The sequence below is a fragment of the Sus scrofa genome, chromosome 15 (genome assembly GCF_000003025.6).
Source record: "Sus scrofa isolate TJ Tabasco breed Duroc chromosome 15, Sscrofa11.1, whole genome shotgun sequence".
In the NCBI taxonomy this organism is placed as follows: Eukaryota; Metazoa; Chordata; class Mammalia; order Artiodactyla; family Suidae; genus Sus; species Sus scrofa.
The window spans coordinates 71,377,772-71,396,005 of NC_010457.5; the positions used below are offsets into that span (position 1 = coordinate 71,377,772).

Consider the following 18,234-nt stretch of genomic DNA (forward strand, 5'->3'; position numbering starts at 1 on the left):
TAATTCAAAACTGAATTGTTAAAACAGATATAAAATGTCTACAGTGATAATGACTATCTTTGATTTTAAATTTAAAAGAAGCCAGCAGTAAAATAAGTAAAATTCACCCCTAAACATATATATTTTGCTGTATTTCCTGAATATTTTCATCTGGCTATATAAGAAATTTCAATTTAGGGGTCAATTTGATTTATAGGCATTACATAATGATTGCTACATTTTAGTTGTTGGTCCTTAAGCTTTCAATACAACCTTGCCAAAATCCTGGCTTTTCTGTAAAAGCTTAATGAAAATATTGCCAAGAACCACCTGGACTAATTACTATTAAAAATGTATGTAGGAGTTCCCGTCGTGGCGCAGTGGTTAACGAATCCGACTAGGAACCATGAGGTTGCGGGTTCGGTCCCTGCCCTTGCTCAGTGGGTTAACGATCCGGCGTTGCTGTGAGCTGTGGTGTAGGTTGCAGACGCGGCTCGGATCCTGCGTTGCTGTGGCTCTGGCGTAGGCCGGTGGCTACAGCTCCGATTCAACCCCTAGCCTGGGAACCTCCATATGCCGTGGGAGCGGCCCAAGAAATAGCAACAACAACAACAACAAAAGACAAAAAGACAAAGGACAAAAAAAAAAAAAAATGTATGTAATTTTGAAGGTATTCAGGTACTTCTGGAAATTTATCAGATCCACATATGAAATGCTAAAATTCTGTGGGACAGAGTCCCACATGTATACACACTACCTGACTGTGTGAAAGCTGTAGTTAAAATTTACTTATCCTAAGAATTTTTCTGGCAAACACAATTCCTGCCATCTGGTTGGGGAGAAAAAAACCGGGGGGGGGAGTTTAACAATGCTATAAGCTTTAAGCAATAAAATAACCTTAATGTTTATCTCTAGAGGATAGGTACATGAAATGGTACTCAACATCATAAGTCACGAGGAAAGTGCAAATCAAAACTGAAATGAGATACCACCTTATACCTTTAGGATGGCTATCATCAAGAATATAAGAGGAGTTCCCCTTGTGGCGCAGTGGTTAATGAATCCAACTAGGAACCATGAGGTTGTGGGTTCGATCCCTGGCTTTGCTCAGTGGGTTGAGGATCCGGCGTTGCTGTGAGCTGTGGTGTAGGTTGCAGACGTGGCATGTTCTATCCATCAATGGAATATTATGCAACCTTTAAGAAGGAAGCCTTTTATATACTGATAAAAATATCCAAAATACATCTTACAGTTCTAAAAAGCAAGGTATAACAAAAGTACATGAAACATATGATCATCTAAGAAAAAATCATATAAAAGATGAGTAATGGCTTAAATATGAATAATTATGTCTGGAAAAATCACAAGAAACCGTTACTGGTTGCTCACAGGCAGAAGAATTTGACTGGGGGCAGGGTAGGAAAGGAGAATTATCACTGTATTTACCTTTTTATCTTTAGAAATACATATCATATGAATACCTACACGTATGTGAATTAAAATAAAAAGGCACAAGAGAGACAAATTCAGAGAAAGTAAGATCACTTTGTTGGCATGTTTAGAAAATTCTTTATGAAGCAAGTAAAAAAACAAGTATAATTTGGGTAAGAATGCAAGAGACAGAGCTGAGGGATAATTCTATTCTGAAAGGACAGGAAACAGGATTTTTGCACAAGTGGTGTCAAATCTGGTTAGAGTTAGAAGCATACTGAAAATGATGAGGAATTAAAGTTTAAAAATAAAATTGTACATTTATACAGTAATGGAAACCATCAACAAAATGAAAAGCAACCTGCAGAAAGGGAGATAATATTTGCAAATCATATATCTGATGAGGGGAATATGCAAAATATATAAAGAACTCATACAGCTCAATAGCAAAAAAAAAAAAATTGCTATTAAACATTGGGCAGAGGAAACTTACATTTAGAAGGGATAAGAAATGAGGTCCTACTGTATATAGTACAGGGAACTATATCCAGTCTCTTGGACTAGACCATGATGAAAGATAATATAAGAAAGGGATTGTGTGTATATATGTATGTGTGTGTGTGTACATACATGGCTGAATCACTTTGCTATACAGCAGAAATTGGAAAAACACTGTAAATCAATTATAATTTTTTTTACAAAAATTGGGCAGAAGAAATGAATAAATAATTTTCCAAAATGTACAAATGGCCAGCAGGTACATGAAATGGTACTCAACATCATAAGTCACGAGGGAAGTGCAAATCAAAACTGAAATGAGATACCACCTTATACCTTTAGGATGGCTATCATCAAGAATATAAGAGGAGTTCTCCTTGTGGCGCAGTGGTTAATGAATCCAACTAGGAACCATGAGGTTGTGGGTTCGATCCCTGGCTTTGCTCAGTGGGTTGAGGATCCGGCGTTGCTGTGGTGTAGGTTGCAGACGTGGCTCGGCTCCTGAGTTGCTGTGGTTCTGGTGTAGGCTGGTGGCTACAGCTCCGATTAGACCCCTAACCTGGGAATCTCCATATGCCGCGGGAGCAGCCCTAGAAAAGGCAAAAAGACAAAAAAAACAAAAACAAAAACAAAACCTTGTATGGTATTGGGGTCTATTTTATAGGGAAAACAAAGCAGAAATTAGCATCTTCTCATGGACTCGACAGAACCCTTTATCAGTTCATGTCCTCCAAGAAGGAAAGGGCAGAAGATTGAGGAGAAACTTATGGGAGTGCAATCAAAACTGAGCAGAATTGAGGAGTTCCTGCTGTGGTACAGTGGGTTAAGAATTTGACTACATGGGTCACTGTGGAGGCAAGTGTTAGATCCCCAGCCTGATGCCGTGGGTTATAGATCGGGCATTGCTGCAGTAGGGGGGTAGGTCACAGCCACAGCTTGGATTCATTCCCCTGACCCAGGATCTTCCATATGCTGTGGGAGCAGACAAAAAAAAAAAAATATATATATATATATATGAGATAAGTGCTGGCAGGAATGTGCAGAGAAGGGAATTCTTGTGCACTCCAGGTGGGAATATAAATTGGTGTAGCCACTATGGAAAATAGCATGGAGTTTCATCAAATACTTAAAAAACATAACTACCATATGATCAAGGAATTATACTTCTGGGTATGCATCCAAAGGAAATAAACATAGAATATTGAAGAGATACTTGTACTCTCATGTTTACTGCATTTTTCACAATAGTCAAGATGCAGAAACAATGTAAGTGTCCATGCATGGATGAATGGACAAAGAAGGATGTGCAGTGTTAAAAATATGTATATGTGATACACACATGATGGAATATTATTCAGCCATGATAAAGTAGGAAATCCTGCCATTTGTGACAACATGGATGGACCTTGAAAGTGTTACACAAAATGACATAAGCCAGACAAAGAATGCAAATACTGCATGGTATCACTTACGCCTCTTTTTTTTTTTTTTTTTTTTTAAGGCAACACCCAGGGCATATGGAAATTTCCAAGCTAGAGGTGGAATTGGAACTGTAGCTTCCAGCCTACACCACAGCCACAGCAACAACAGATCTGAGCTGTGTCTGCGACTTACACCACAGCTCATGCCAATGCAGGATCCTTAACCCACTGAGAGAGGCCAGGGACTGAACCTGCATCCTCATGGATACTAGTCGGGTTTTTAACCGCTGAGCCACAACCACAACTCCTGCATGGTATCACTTATATGTGGAATCTAAAAAAGTCAAACTCATAGAAACAGTAGAAGAGGTTGACTGTGACGAGGGGGTGGGAGGAAATAGAGTGCAGTTGGTAAAAAGGGATACATTTTCAGCTATAAGATAAATAAGAACTGAGGATCTAATGTGAGTACAGTGAGTATAGGATCATAGTATAGCTGACGACATTATATAAGTGAAATTTGCTGAGAGGGTAGAATGTAAATGTTCTTACAAAAACAAAAACAAAACTAATATGCGAACTGATGGATGTGTTAATTAGGGGGAATTTTTTCACAATTGTATGTATTTCAAATGACCACAATGCATACTTTAAATAGCTTACATTTTTTATCAATTATATCTCAATAAAGCTAAAAAGAAAGAAAAGGAAGGGAGGGAAGGAGGAAAAAAGGAAGGAAGAAGGGAAGGAAGGAAAGTAGAGTTCTCCGCACACCCCCAATTGTGATGTTTGCTGAGAGCCTTGAACACAGAAAATACCAGCCAGCTATCCAAAATTTCTGAACTGGGAAGTGATAATTACAATATATAAATGCAGCAGCTTGCCACGTTCTTGTATTCTGACAACAAGAAGGGGCAAGACAAGTTAAGTACAAATTTCCTTATCCTCCTGGCCCTGGGCTTCCCTGAGGCATGACTTGAGCCGAGGGAATGGAAAAAAGGAACAAGGAGACACTGTGAAGGGAGACTGAATGAAGGGCTAGTCACTAATTGGATGTGGAAAGAAATAGAAAAAAAACATCAAAGACGATCTTGAGCTTTTCAATCTGGGAGGAAAAGAAAAAAGTGAGTTTGATTTTAAATACACTGACTTCCAGGTAGTGATGAGTCAATAAACAACTGTGGGTTTAAATTGCAAGTGGAACAACATTGCAACTGGGTTACAAAGCGGACGTATTGTTTCCGAGGGCTGCCACAACACATGACAAATTACCAGGACTGAGCTGCAACAAACAACAGAACCTTATTCTGTCACAGCTCTAGAAGCTAGGGGTCTCAAATCAAGGTGTCGGCAGGGCTGTGTTCCTCTGAAGGAAAATCCTTCCTTGCCTCCTCCTGCTTCAGGCAGCTCCTACACTCTTTGGCTTATGGCAGCATCACTGTAGTTTCAGCCGCTACATGACCTTCTCCTTTGTGTCTCTGTGCCTGTGTCTCCACTCTAATTCCAACACCAGCATGGGACTGGAGCCCAACTTAAGCCCAGCATTACTTCATCTCTAGATCCTTGACCTAGACATATCTTTTGGGAGGACACTATTCAAAACACTATAGTTGAGAGCTCAACAAAGACAGATGTAGTCTCTGAGAGTGTAAATACAGGCTAGGAACATGGATTCAGGTACTTCTAAATTTATAAAATAAGTAAAGGAAGTGGTAGCCAAAAAAAAGCAAAAAAAAAAAAAAAAAAAAAAGGAAGAAAGGTGAGATATAAGAAGAGAATTAAGACCAAGGAGGAGAGAAAAATCACAATCAAAGGTTGATCTACCCCACCAAATACGGCAAAGAAGTCAAGGAAATAAGTGCTAGGATGCCTAGGAAGCATGAATTCATATAAGCACACAGGTACATTGTGTGTACACACACACACACAATCACATACAGAACTACAGCTTAATTGTTAAGAATTTTTGTAATGAATACATTTATTAAAATGGTTCTTCAGCTGCTCTAGGGAAAAACAAATAATTCCGGGTCCTACTAAACAATACATCAAAGAACTACCCAGATGTCCAGATCAAAGGAAAAAATAATTAGAAAATTATATAAATGTCTAGTTTGCCAAAGGCAACAGACTAAAAAGCAAAGGATTAGTATTTAACTTGGGGGCATCAACTGGTCATAGAGCAGAGGGTGAGACTCAAAAGAAATGGCTTTGGGTGAGGTCACTGGTAGCATGGCCCAGAATTTTAAGAAGCTGACTATTAGAAAGATAGTTCAGACCTCTTCGGAATCCAAACACAAAGGACATTTACGGGAATAGACTGGATGAAGTCAGCTGGCACAAAAGCTTGTGAGCCGGGCTAAGATTTATACCTACATAAAGAAAAAGACCCTGGTAACCACTCCAGGGAATAATAATTTATACTCTTATAATGCAGTTTTATGGTAATTAAAAATAGGAAACAATCCTAAAAGTGCTGTCTTTTAAATGACTTACTAGGAAGAAATGCAAACTAGTTATGGACACAAAATGAAATTCCTGGAGTCCCGACTTGGTCTCTGCTTCTCTCACTCGCTCAGTTTCAGTCTCTGTAGCTCATGCCTGGGCCTGCCACAGACCTCACATTCTCTGCATCTTTCGAAGGGTTCCTCTTCCCAACTGATGCACTCCCACACGGCTTTTAAGACTGAACCCGACTAGCAAGCAGTCACCCTGGAAAACTCTGTAGTAAATTATTCTATCATTTGAAAAAATAACTATCTTCCTGATTGGTAAGACAAGATTTTACACCACAACCGTTAGATAAGAAAGTCAACAGAAATAAGAAGACAGCTTTAATAGATGATTTTCCAAGTAATTACTTAGCATTTTTCAGCATTTTTTTGGGGGGGGTTCATTTTTATCTACTCCAGTTGCTACTTCATAAAGACACATATGATAGCTTATATATTACAATTAAAAAAACTACAGTTAAAATTTTTCTAAGGTTAAAGAAGTATAAAAATGTTTATGAGTTGGTTAGGGAGGATTAATTTATATAAGCATTGATGAATTTACTTCATGTTTCCAAGGGAGGAATAAAACCTTTCAACGAGATACAAGAAAACTTTCCAGAGTCTCAAATATCTCAAAATAAAATTTGCTCTCAGAGTTACTTAAATCATCTGATTACAGGCAACAAAATATATGGTCTCACGTTCAATCACATTTACTTAAAATCATTTATAAGTCATGTAAATAAAGTAAGGAATGTACAGACTTTATAGGCATGAAAAGTTGTTTGCAAATGGATTTCTACAAAGCAGCATGCTCCAGGAAAATTTGGAATTAGACGTAACAGTGAGAATGTTTGGTAAAAAGGGACATCTAGAACTGTCTTGAACATATAAGTATATGATAGTAACTGCAATATATTCTGTATAAAAAGACTCATTTTTTTGTCTTTTGTCTCTTTTTTTTAGGGCTTCATTTGCAGCACATGAAGGTTCCCAGGCTAGGGGTCAAATCAGAGCTGTAGCTGCTGGCCTACACCACAGCCACAGCAACACCAGATCCAAGCCACATCTGCGACCCACACCACAACTCATGGGCAACGCCAGATCCTTAACCCACTGAGCAAGGCCAGGGATCGAACCTGCATCCACATCGATGCTAGTCAGATTTGTTTCAGCTGAGCCACAATGGGAACTCCTCTTTTTTTTTTTTTAAATATAGAGTATGCATCAGGCAGACACAAGGGTTTCTTCCCTGAAAATCTGAGAATCAGGTCAAGAATACCAGACTGTATCTAGTTAGAAACCCATGAATGCAATATAAAGGATGTATTACTGTTCAAAAATAAGAATTTCCAGAGTTGCCATTGAGACTCAACAGATTAAGAATCCAACTAGTATCCATGAGGATGCAGGTTCCATCCCTGGCCTCGCTCAGTGGGTTAAGGATCTGGTGTTGCCACAAGCTGCAGCGTAGGTTGCAGACACAGCTTGGGTGTGGTGTTGCCATGGCTGTGGCAAAGGTGGGCAGCTTCAGCGCCTTTCTGATTGGACCCCTGGCCTGGGAACTTCCACATGCTACAGGTGCAACCCTAAAAAGAAAAAAAATTTAAAAATTAAAAAAAAAATAATTTCCGTTCCTAATGTATGTATCAAGCAAGAACCTTTGCTTGGGCCTTAATAAACCAGGACTTTCAGGTTTATCGTTTGCATATAAAAGCTACTTAAAATGGACATATTTATTTTTCATGCACTGCAGAATTGTACCTATATAGAGAATTTCTTCATAGTACCAACATTACTAGTAACTAGTTACTCATCTTACTACATATTAGTAACTGTTACTAACCTTATCAGCAGCCTATGTGGAAAAAGACAAGTGAGGAAGAGGAAAAATGGATGGTCCCCTGCCCCATCCTAAAATGACAATAGAGACTTACTCACCTCATCTGTTTCATCCAGGCTTGTGGATTTCACCACACAGGAAGCTGGCCTCTCCTGGATGTGGGCAAGGTCCTGGGGGGCGCTCTGAGACCCCGGCATTGGAGGCAGCGGTGCACGCCTCTTCTTGGGTGCATCGGATGGCAGGGTGTTTGAAATATACTGCTTGGAAACGGTATTATACTTCGGAAAAGTTGGACGATGTTTACTTACTAGAGGAGTTGCAGGAGCACTTGCAGTCTAGTAAAGAATGAAAAGGAAAAATCTACAGGTAATTTTAATATTAACGGCACATTGCAATTAAAAACAGATGAGAAGAATCTTATAAAATGCTGCATAAGGAAATACATACTTGCTCCCGCTTTTTCTTACTGCGTTGAAAAAAGCTGAAAAACCCTTTATTTTCTTTATCCTTCATAATGTCTAGGTTTTGTGATATTTGGCAGGACTCTAAAAATAGAAGAAAAGCACCTTACTTTTGTTCACAGGCTATATGTTCATCTTCAAGTTTTCTCTCAATTTCTTTCCCTTGATAACTTTACCTAATGATAAAAGCTATGAAGTACGGCATACTATGAACCATGCACTCTGCAAGGCATCTTGTATTTTAATTAATTCTCAAAGCAACAAGCAAATGTAGTATTATTGTACCTGTTATACAACAGAGGAAATTGAAGCTTAAAAAACTAAGATACATAATCAGGCCAACAGACAGGAAATGACAGCTAGGACATAAACCCAATTCTTTGTGACTCAAAGTCTGTTTTAGACACAATTACCAATATTTCAGAAGTAAAAATGACTCTGAATTAAATGAGGTATGAAGTTGCTATCATACAGTATTCCCTTTGTTGAATTATAATTTTTGTTCCAGAACTAAACTATTATGAAATATTTAATTCTCCAAAACATGATTCATTATAATTACTTAGTGCTGTCTTAAATGTTTTTAAAATATTTCTTTAATCCAGTGGTTTTCAACCGAGGGGATTTTGCATAGACACACTTTAAACAATGTCTAGGAACAATTTTGGTTGTCACAACTAGGAGCAGAATGATGCTCCTGTGCTACCAGCATCCCCTGGGTACAGGCTAGTGATGCTGCTAACATCTTACAGTGCACAGGACAGCCACCCAACAGCAAAGACATCCAGGCCCAAATGTCAATAGTGCGGAAATGAAACCATACTTTAATCGGAATGGGAAATGTCAAACCTCAAGGTTGCATACATGACATTTCATTTTCCAAAAACTACTTCCTAATGTTACCTGCAAGGGCCTACAAACAATGACAAATCCAACAGTGCTGAGTCACCCTGGCCCAGACTGTCTTGCTCTAAATACCCTTTTCCACTATAAAGAACCATCTCAGGGGGAGTTCCCATCATGACTCAGTGATTAACGAATCTGACTAGCATTCACAAGGACAAAGATTCAATCCCTGGCCTTGCTCAGTGGGGTAAGGATCTGGTGTTGCTGTGAGCTGTGGTGTAGGTCGAAGATGTGGCTCAGATTCTGAGTTGCTGTAGCTGTGGAATAGGCTGCCAGCTACAGCTCTGATTGGACCCCTAGCCTTGGAACTTCCACATGCTGCAGGTACAGCCCCCAAAAAAATGAAAAGCCAAAAAAAAAAAAAAAAAAATCCAGGAACCGTCTCAGGAACCAGTCTGATATGGTTTCTCCTTGGCCAAAGTCAGGATAATTGGGGCATCATAAGAATAACTTAGCCAAATGAAACATAGCACTTATGTTTAATTATGTGAGATCATAATGATAACAAACAAAAGGCCTTATTTTCATTTTCCACTGTTTAAAAACTTATTGAAGGAAAGAACCACACTCTTTGTCTTGTATTTTCTGAATGAATTCTATCTAGGTAGACAAATAGCTGTCATAAAGAAATTTGATTTTTTTTTAGAAATATATCAACTGATAATTAAAGGCATATTTGCAACACTATAATTATTTCCTAACTCCTAATTAACATAGGCATAGGCAATGATTATTGATGGCTAACATCAAAAAAGATAACTTGCTATTACATGTCTGTTAATGGAAATACACAATATCATGTATGAAGTATTCTTGCCAAAAATATCTCACCCAAATCTAATTAAGTCTCTAGATTTATCAGTTTATAGGAAATAGGATAAAGAAATATGTTAAGTGGCACAAAAGATGGAATCAGCAAAATTCTGAATGTAGGAAATACTGTAAGACAAATGCCCTGGTTTCTTCAATAAATAAATAGCAAATTTAAAAGATAGATATAGGAGGGGGGATCTGTAAATTTTAAAAATATTTCTCCTATTAAACACATATGGGTTTCATGATCAACCACAATATAATTTTAGTGACACTGGAGACTAAGTACTGTATGTTGAAATTTGTGGGATATAGTCATAGCAGAACTTACAGCTCAATGTATAAATATATATCCCTCTCTTGAGAGTAAATTATAGTCTTTTTATTTAAAATAAATGTTTAAAAAATTAAATACATTATGACAAAGTAAGGATTATTCCAGGGAAACAAAGATAGTTAATGCCAATAAATATATTAATACAATGTGCCTCAGTGAGACTTTAAAGAGAACTATATTTCACAAATTAAATTTCTTAAATTAGATGCTTCAAATATTAAATAAGCACTATGCATTTTATACAATGAGTTTGCTGACAATGTTACAACTAATAATAATAGACATGTGGACAGCCCTTTATGGTTAAAGATTTTTTCACATGCCTAATTGATTTCTTAGAACAATCCTGTGAAGTGGGTGTCATAAGTTATTATTCTGAGACCTTTTTCTAAGTTGAGGAATGTAAAAAAATGGAAGCAGATGGTACTGTCTCTTTACACATCCAAGGCCTTGGTGGTGATCACTAGAGAGTTTGAATAACTTGTACCAAAACAGACATTAAAAGGTAGAATTAAGTCAAACATCCATTTAAGGAGAGGTATACTGACTTTTTATTTTTTTGTAAGAAATGCTACTATTTCATTTTAAGATAGACTCCTCCACTAATCGAATGTAGATATGCGATTAAATTTAGTGGACAGTAGACAGAAAATTTACATAGTGGTGCAATGCAATAACTATAACCTGAGTATTCATGTAGTTATTTTTGGTAAAGCAATTTCCAGGCACCTAGGCATCATTTGCAGTTGTCACCTCCTAAATCTTCACTTTCACTAAAGCTCAATTTCAGGGTTCACTGTAAGTCAAACACTAAGTCAAGCAACACTTGAGCTTACTTAGAAATAAGTAACTCTGATTCTGTAGTTTCCTGTTTCCTAAAGACAGGCTGTAAATAATTTCACACAAAGTTCTAAGCCTTCTGATAATACCAGACAAAATAGGGAGGCAGTAGAATTTACAACATGTGGATTGACTTAGTAGATTCTGATACTGTAAAAAGAGCTTTTTATTTATTTTTGTTTGCTTATTTTTTAAACATGTGGCTGGGCCCACAGCATATGGAAGTTCCTCAGCCAGGGATCGAACCAGAGCCATTGCAGAGAAATGCCAGGTAGTTATTCTGTGAGCTACAAGGGAAGACCTAGAAAGGGGCTTTTTAAATTTCCTATTCCAATCTCTTAAGATTACATTCACAATATTTAATACTCTGCATAAACCACAACTTTTTTGGCTGGAAAGGATATTAGAAATCAGTGCATTCAATACCTTCAAAATGAGGCCAATAAAATTATGGAATTTGCTTTGGGTTATATGTGTAGAGAGTGGCAAGATTAGGAGCAAAAGCCAAGTAAAGAAAAAGAATGTTGTTGGAAAGAACCAGAGAACAGCCTTTCCCCATCTCTTTATTACCGTAGAAGTGGAAGGTAAGATCCAGGCAGATAGATCCATTTGCCCTATCAGCTTACCAAATATGCTTGAACAGCAATGTAGTGTCAGAATTAAAACACCTATCTTTTCATTATAAGCCAGTGTACACTTAACAGTCATAAAAATTTTCAACTCTCTTGATTAGACTAGTTTTCATAAAAGGCACTAAAAATAATCACACTATTACTTATATGGACTTAATTTGTGGAATCGAGAGGCTCATTGGGTTATGAAAAAATTGGAAGTGGTAAAGAAGATTCCAATAATCTAATAACATAATGTATATATTTTATTAAGTTTTTTTTAGTAGGGTGGTAATTATTATAGTAATCAATTATCTAGGCCTATCCCTTTAAATGGTGGAAAGACTTCCAGACTTTATTATTATTGGTTAATTTTTAATACAGTTTTCTTCTATGAAAGTAATACATTTCCAATGTAAAATTCTATGACATAAAGAAGGACGAAAAAAGTCACTCCTACCACCCAAGGTATCCACTTTTAAAATTGTTCTATATTTCTTTTCAGAAATTTCATGTAAAAGTTTTTTTTTTTTTTTTTTTTTTTACCTTACTGTATTAAACATTTAAATGCTTTAAAAGCTGATTTTAGCATAAGCACTTTTGGTGTTATTACAAAATACTCATAAGCAATTTAATGGATGCAAAAATTTCCTATGATGAGTACACCCTGATTATTCTGAATAATTGTTTCCAAAGAAATAATCTGAGACCCTTCCATGGACTCGCCTAACTATCAGTGTATGTATCCAATAAAGATCCTAGCAAAATCATTTCTTCTTGTCTAAAAATCAAGAATATGTTTTTCTCATTCTTAAAATGATACTAATTTTCAAACCATTATTGAAATGTAATTACTGTATTAAATTTGGAAATCAAAGTGGGCTCCTAAACTATTGTTCAGGAAATAAAAACCGAAAATTTTCAAAATTAAAATCTCTCAGAGAGGAGATCCCATTGTGGCTCAGTGGTAATGAACCCGACTAGTATCCATGAGGATGTGGGTTTGATCCCTGGACTCACTCTGTGGGTTAAGGATCTGACGTTGCTGTCAGCTATGGTGTAGGTCGCAGATGAAGCTCAGATCTGGTGTTGCTGTGGCTGTGGCCTAGGCTGACAGCTATAGCTCCAATTTGACCCATAGCCTGGAAACTTCCATATGCCACAGTTATAGCCCTAAAAATACAAAAACAAAAACAAAACTCACATAGAATATACATATTAGTAATGTTAAGAAAACATGTAAAATTAACAGCTTATTTTCACTTTGCCCAATGGAGAGTTCACATTACAATTTATTTCTCTTGATTCATAAATCTTACCTTGTAAAGATGACTTATTGAAGGCAGTAACAGAAGTGGCTACAGAAGGAGGGGATAAAGGATGGTAAATTGACTGTAAAGATATTGTTTATTCAAGTATAAAACATCAGAGTTGAAACAGTTGTCTATGGATTATAGAAAGCCACAATCTCAGGATAAAGTTTGAAGTTCTTTATACACAGAGGATGTATCTTTCTTTACTAAAATTTTATTTCTAATAAAACAGAATTATTCTATTGAATAAATAAGCTTGCATTTATCTATTAGACATCATAGAAATCAACATTATCTGAATTTTCCAAATTTTAATACATTATTTCTATAGATTAATGCTCTAAGCTGTTCCTACTTAGAAGATTTTTATAATTTGACTGATTTATTTCATAAGCCATTTTATTTTCAGTGCTGAACTTAGAAAAAAATTGTCAAGAAACTTACAAATTTGAAAGATAATTAAGACTCATAAAACCATTGATAGTCTATCATAATTCAGACTTCATAGAACAAGAATGAATTTCCATGTAAATTTTAATTTTCTGTTTATATCTCGAAGCCACGAGAATTAAGTTATATTATACCCCAAAATATTCATAGGTGGATGAGAAAGTATAAAATGTGGATCACAGCTAAAGAAGACAAGTTTTCATTCCAATTTTAATAACTGAACTTGTTAAATTTTATTACTTTTTTTTCTTATCTCCAATGACATGTATTGACATCTATTTATAGGATCCATTGATATGCCATTATGAACTTAAGAACCCTTATACATAAACACACGTATGTGCACATCCTGTCAAATGAATAACAGGAAAATCTTACTTACCTCTGCTGACATCCATGGCATATAATTCTCTTAGTCCCAGGTCATTAAGAGATTTCGTCAAGTCGAGAGGCTCCTGAGACTGATAGTCCTTCAATAACAGTGTATGCAATGGATCAAACTCACATTTGCTGCATATAATGGGGGCAAGTTCTTGAAGTGGCGCATGTGGACTAACTCTCACTATTGTCTTCTGTGTTTTCTTAAAGTTGATCACTACTCTCACAGTTTTCTGAAACACAGATTAAAGCCAGAGTTATGCTGTAATTAACAGAAACTTTCTACAGTGATGTCTAGAATAATGAGATAATCTATCAGTACATATTCACATAATAAACAGTATTTTTCTATTTTGGTATAAATTTTTTTTTATTACTGTTACTCCCTAAATCCAAACCAGATTCTTAGAAGCAGTTTGCTTGTTAAATAATCTATATTAAATCCATAAGTCTTGTAAAGCAGTAAGAAGATTTAAATCCAAATAGAAACTAGCCTCATATCTAGTCCTACAAATGTTTTTCCTTTATTCCTTAAAATATTTACTTTAAAATTAGCAAGCATACATAGTAATAGATTTATCATGTTTTATTATTCTATTTTTTAGTTGAGAAGTATTTTTCATTCTCTTTCTTGTCTTTTTTTTTTTTTGTCTTTTTTTGTCTTTTTAGGAACACACAGGAGGCATATGGGGGTTCCCAGGCTAGGGGTCCAATTGGAGCCACCGGCCTGTGCCACAGCCACAGCAATGCAGGAACCAAGACACATCTGTGACCTACACCACAGCTCACGGCAACGCCAGATCCCCAACCCACTGAGCAAGGCCAGGGATCCAACCCGTGTCCTCACTGATGCCAGTAGGGTTTGCTAACAACAGAGCCACAACGGGAGCTTGAGAAATATTTATCTTTCTAATGGTTTGTCAGTTGTCTCAATAAAAAAGGGATTTTTAATGGGAACACTGAAAGTTTGAGCTTTTCTCTATTTGAGATAAGTGAGTTAATCCACACAAAGAACTTAAGACAGTGTCTGGCACATTGTAAACTATCAATAAATAAATATTAACAATTATGCCTACCTGTTGTTGTTGCCACTATTATTTAGTACTCTGGCTAATTGTAATATATTAGCAAAGAATATTAAAATATTCCAAATTTAGGTATTTAACACTAATTCAAAATTATTGAGAAGACTTTAAGCACCTTAACATTTTAATGTAATTGAATTAAATCCTGGATATAAATGGGGAATTTAGAAACATGTGACCATGCTAGATGAAGCCTACAGATTGTAGATCCTCAAAGTTTAACACGTATTCATAAAACTAAAAGACCATATATAATCTCATGCTATAGCATAACTATTTCCATCTAGATAAGTAGTATACATATACTGATAGAAAAGAGCCCAGTTAATATTTAATATAGGAATTCCCATCATGGCACAGCAGAAAAGAATCCGACTAGGAACCATGAGGTTGTGGGTTCAATTGCTGGCCTCGCTCAGTGGGTTAAGGATCCAGTGTTGTCTTGAGCTATGGTGTAGGTCGCAAATATGGCTCGGATCCTATGTTGCTGTGGCTGCGGTGTAGGCCAGCAGCTGTAGCTCCGATTCAACCCCCAGCCTGGGAACCTCCATATGCCACAGGTGCGGCCCTAAAAAGACAAAATGACCAAAAAAAAAAAAAAAATTTAATACAAAATCACACTTTGTAGAAAGTAAAATATGTTTTAGCATTGTTTAATAAAGTTAACTTTTTTGTAAAAAAGCTTCATAACAACATGGAGAAAAGAATACATATATATACTAAGTAAATCATATACAAATGAATATATAAACCTTTATATATTTTCTGAAGTTAAAAATGATTGATGTCGCTCCTAATGAAAGAGTATTTCTAGAAACCCATAAACTTGTATCCCTATTGCTTATAGAAACAAAAAATTTATAAAGGAGAATTAATGATATTAGAATCACTGTGGTTAAAATTTTTTTGCTCAAAATTAATACATTACAGAAAACTTAGGAAGTTCCCATCATGGCGCAGTGGTCAACAAATCTGACTAGGAACCATGAGGTTTTGGGTTCGATCCCTGCCCTTGCTCAGTGGGTTAAGGGTCTGGCGTTGCTGTGAGCTGTGGTGTGGGTCGCAGATGCGGCTCGGATCCCGCGTTGCTGTGGTTCTGGCATAGGCCAGTGGCTACAGCTTCGATTAGACCCCTAGCCTGGAACCTCCATATGCTGCGGGAGCGGCTCAAGAAAAGGCAAAAAGACGAAACAAAAAAGGAAAACTGAGCCATTGTATAGCTCAAACAATTTAGAAGTTAATCAGTTACAACTACTACTTACCAAATACAGAGTAGCCAAAAAATTATTTTAATAAATTCTTAAATGAATTTGTATTAAAAGATTCTAAAGCCTTTTGTAAAATGCAAAATACTCTGAGTAGCTTAAAATACAGATCATTCATAATCGTCAGTTTCTGATACTATCATATACATCACTTTAGAACATCTAAAATTTCATGTACTCCCCCAATTCTAGCTTATCCAAGGAAAAACAACCAAGTGAATCCTAAAAAAAGTGACCCAGGAAAACATGATAGCCATGTGTACATCGAATTTGATGAGAAAAGGCATTTTTTTTTTTCATTTACAGTGAGCTGTAGATAATGACTAAAAAAATCAACCCAGTATTTTGGCTGTGAAATGTCAAACTCTACAGTGAAAAATCTTACCTCTGGTATTATAGGTGTAGGTTTCTTCTTATCCAAAATTTTTGGCTTTAAAATGACTTTTTCTACCTCCAACATTCCTATTGGTGTATTTGGCTTAAATTTAATGGGGTTCTTTTCAGCTGACAGCAGATCAATTGTGTGACTTGATGGATTTAAGTGATACTTTGCACAGAGGAATATCAACAAGTCCATCATAGGTTTACTGTAAAGCAAGAGTAATTCTGATCATAGAACAATTTCATTAACTGTTAAAGTTATTGTTTTAAGCATTTTTCCTAGGGCCTCTCATCTTCAGTAGATAAAACAAGGCTACAAAATATTACTTGTGAAAGCAGTTTAAAAATCGAACAAGATATTTAAGCAGACAAAATTATCATAGTTTAAAAACTCTGAATAGTATTCAAGATAGCTTGGATCCTTGTGATGGTTTAAAATTTTTGTATATTTTATCTGCCAAACTGTCTTCATATTATAGATTTCAGGAGAAAGGAAAGTCCTTTCCTTACGCAAAAGCAGTCATTTAGTTTAGCAGATGATCCTTTAAAATGCCATTTGGAATATGAGCAGTATTTAGCTTAGGAACTGGTTATATTTCAAAGTTCTCCTAAGAATGAAGCATTAAAAATGACCACCACCCTTTGGGCTTTAGATAGCATAGAAAGTATCTACAAGAGGAAACCCCAAAAAATGCTACAGAGTGTCGTACATATTTCTTAATTTATTCAAACAACATTTACTATATTCTAGGCACTAAAGACACAGTACAAGTGTTAGGCATACCTTCTCTCATAGATCTAATACTCTGCTAGAGGGACTAGACCAAGTATCAGCAAACCACAATCTGCAGGTCAAAATGGACCCACAGCCTGTTTTTACATAGGCAGAGTTTTACTGACACACAGCCATGCTCATTTGTTTACTAGTATGGAGGGCTGCTTCTGTGTTACAATGGCAGATTTGAGCAGATGTGACAGACACTGTATAGCCCACAAAGCCTAATATTTGCTATCTGATTCTGGACAGAAAATGCTATAGACTCATGGTAGACAATGAAAAAATAACCAAGAAAATGTGTGAGACAATTTCCAATAGTGGTTAAGTGTTGAATACTAACTGGTAATACAGAGCCTATTTCTAGAGGGAATTGCAAATCCAACTTGAGATTCAGAGACACTTCTTATTTTTTACCTCCCTTTCTACAGACTCCCAACTGTTGACACAGATTTGTGTTTGCATTCACACCATCTATAGAACATGTGGTCTCCAATTCTTTCCTTGTCAGCCACCCTTGTGGCTCAGCAATAATAAACCTGACTAGTATCTTTGAGGATGTAGGTTCAATCCCTGGCCTCATTCAGTGGGTTAAGATCTGGCATTGCTGTGAGCTGTGGTGTAGGTCTCAGATGCAGCCTGGATCCCATGTTTCTGTGGTTGTGGCATAGACTGGCAGCTGCAGCTCTGATTTGACCCCTAGCCTGGGAACTTCCATATGTGGAGCGGTGTGGCCCTAAAAAAATAAAAAGGAAAGTACACCAAAAAATCTTTTGTATTATGTGCTTTCCTCAAAAGTCTAGAGATGCTAAGCTATTCGTTCTTATTTAAGACTAAGGCCCTAATACACCATGTAAAAGTCCTATTTTCATGAGATGAGGTATTTGGGTTGGTAGGCTTCATTTGAGGATAATTACGTGGCCAACTTTTTTTTTCTAGTGGGAGATATAAA

At 36.4% G+C, this 18,234-nt stretch overlaps 1 protein-coding gene across 17 annotated transcripts in view; it reads right to left on the minus strand.

Annotated features, from left to right (window-relative positions):
- COBLL1 (cordon-bleu WH2 repeat protein like 1) overlaps positions 1–18,234 on the minus strand; it is a 154,747-nt gene that overhangs the window by 34,023 nt on the left and 102,490 nt on the right. For all 17 annotated transcript variants that reach the window (XM_021075418.1, XM_021075412.1, XM_021075419.1 and 14 more), the window contains 5 exons: positions 16,512–16,713; positions 13,781–14,009; positions 12,955–12,993; positions 8,115–8,212; positions 7,766–8,002 (listed from right to left, as the gene is read on the minus strand). In XM_021075418.1, coding sequence (XP_020931077.1) covers positions 7,766–8,002; positions 8,115–8,212; positions 12,955–12,993; positions 13,781–14,009; positions 16,512–16,713 — 805 coding nt within the window. The remainder of the gene's footprint in view (positions 1–7,765; positions 8,003–8,114; positions 8,213–12,954; positions 12,994–13,780; positions 14,010–16,511; positions 16,714–18,234) is intronic.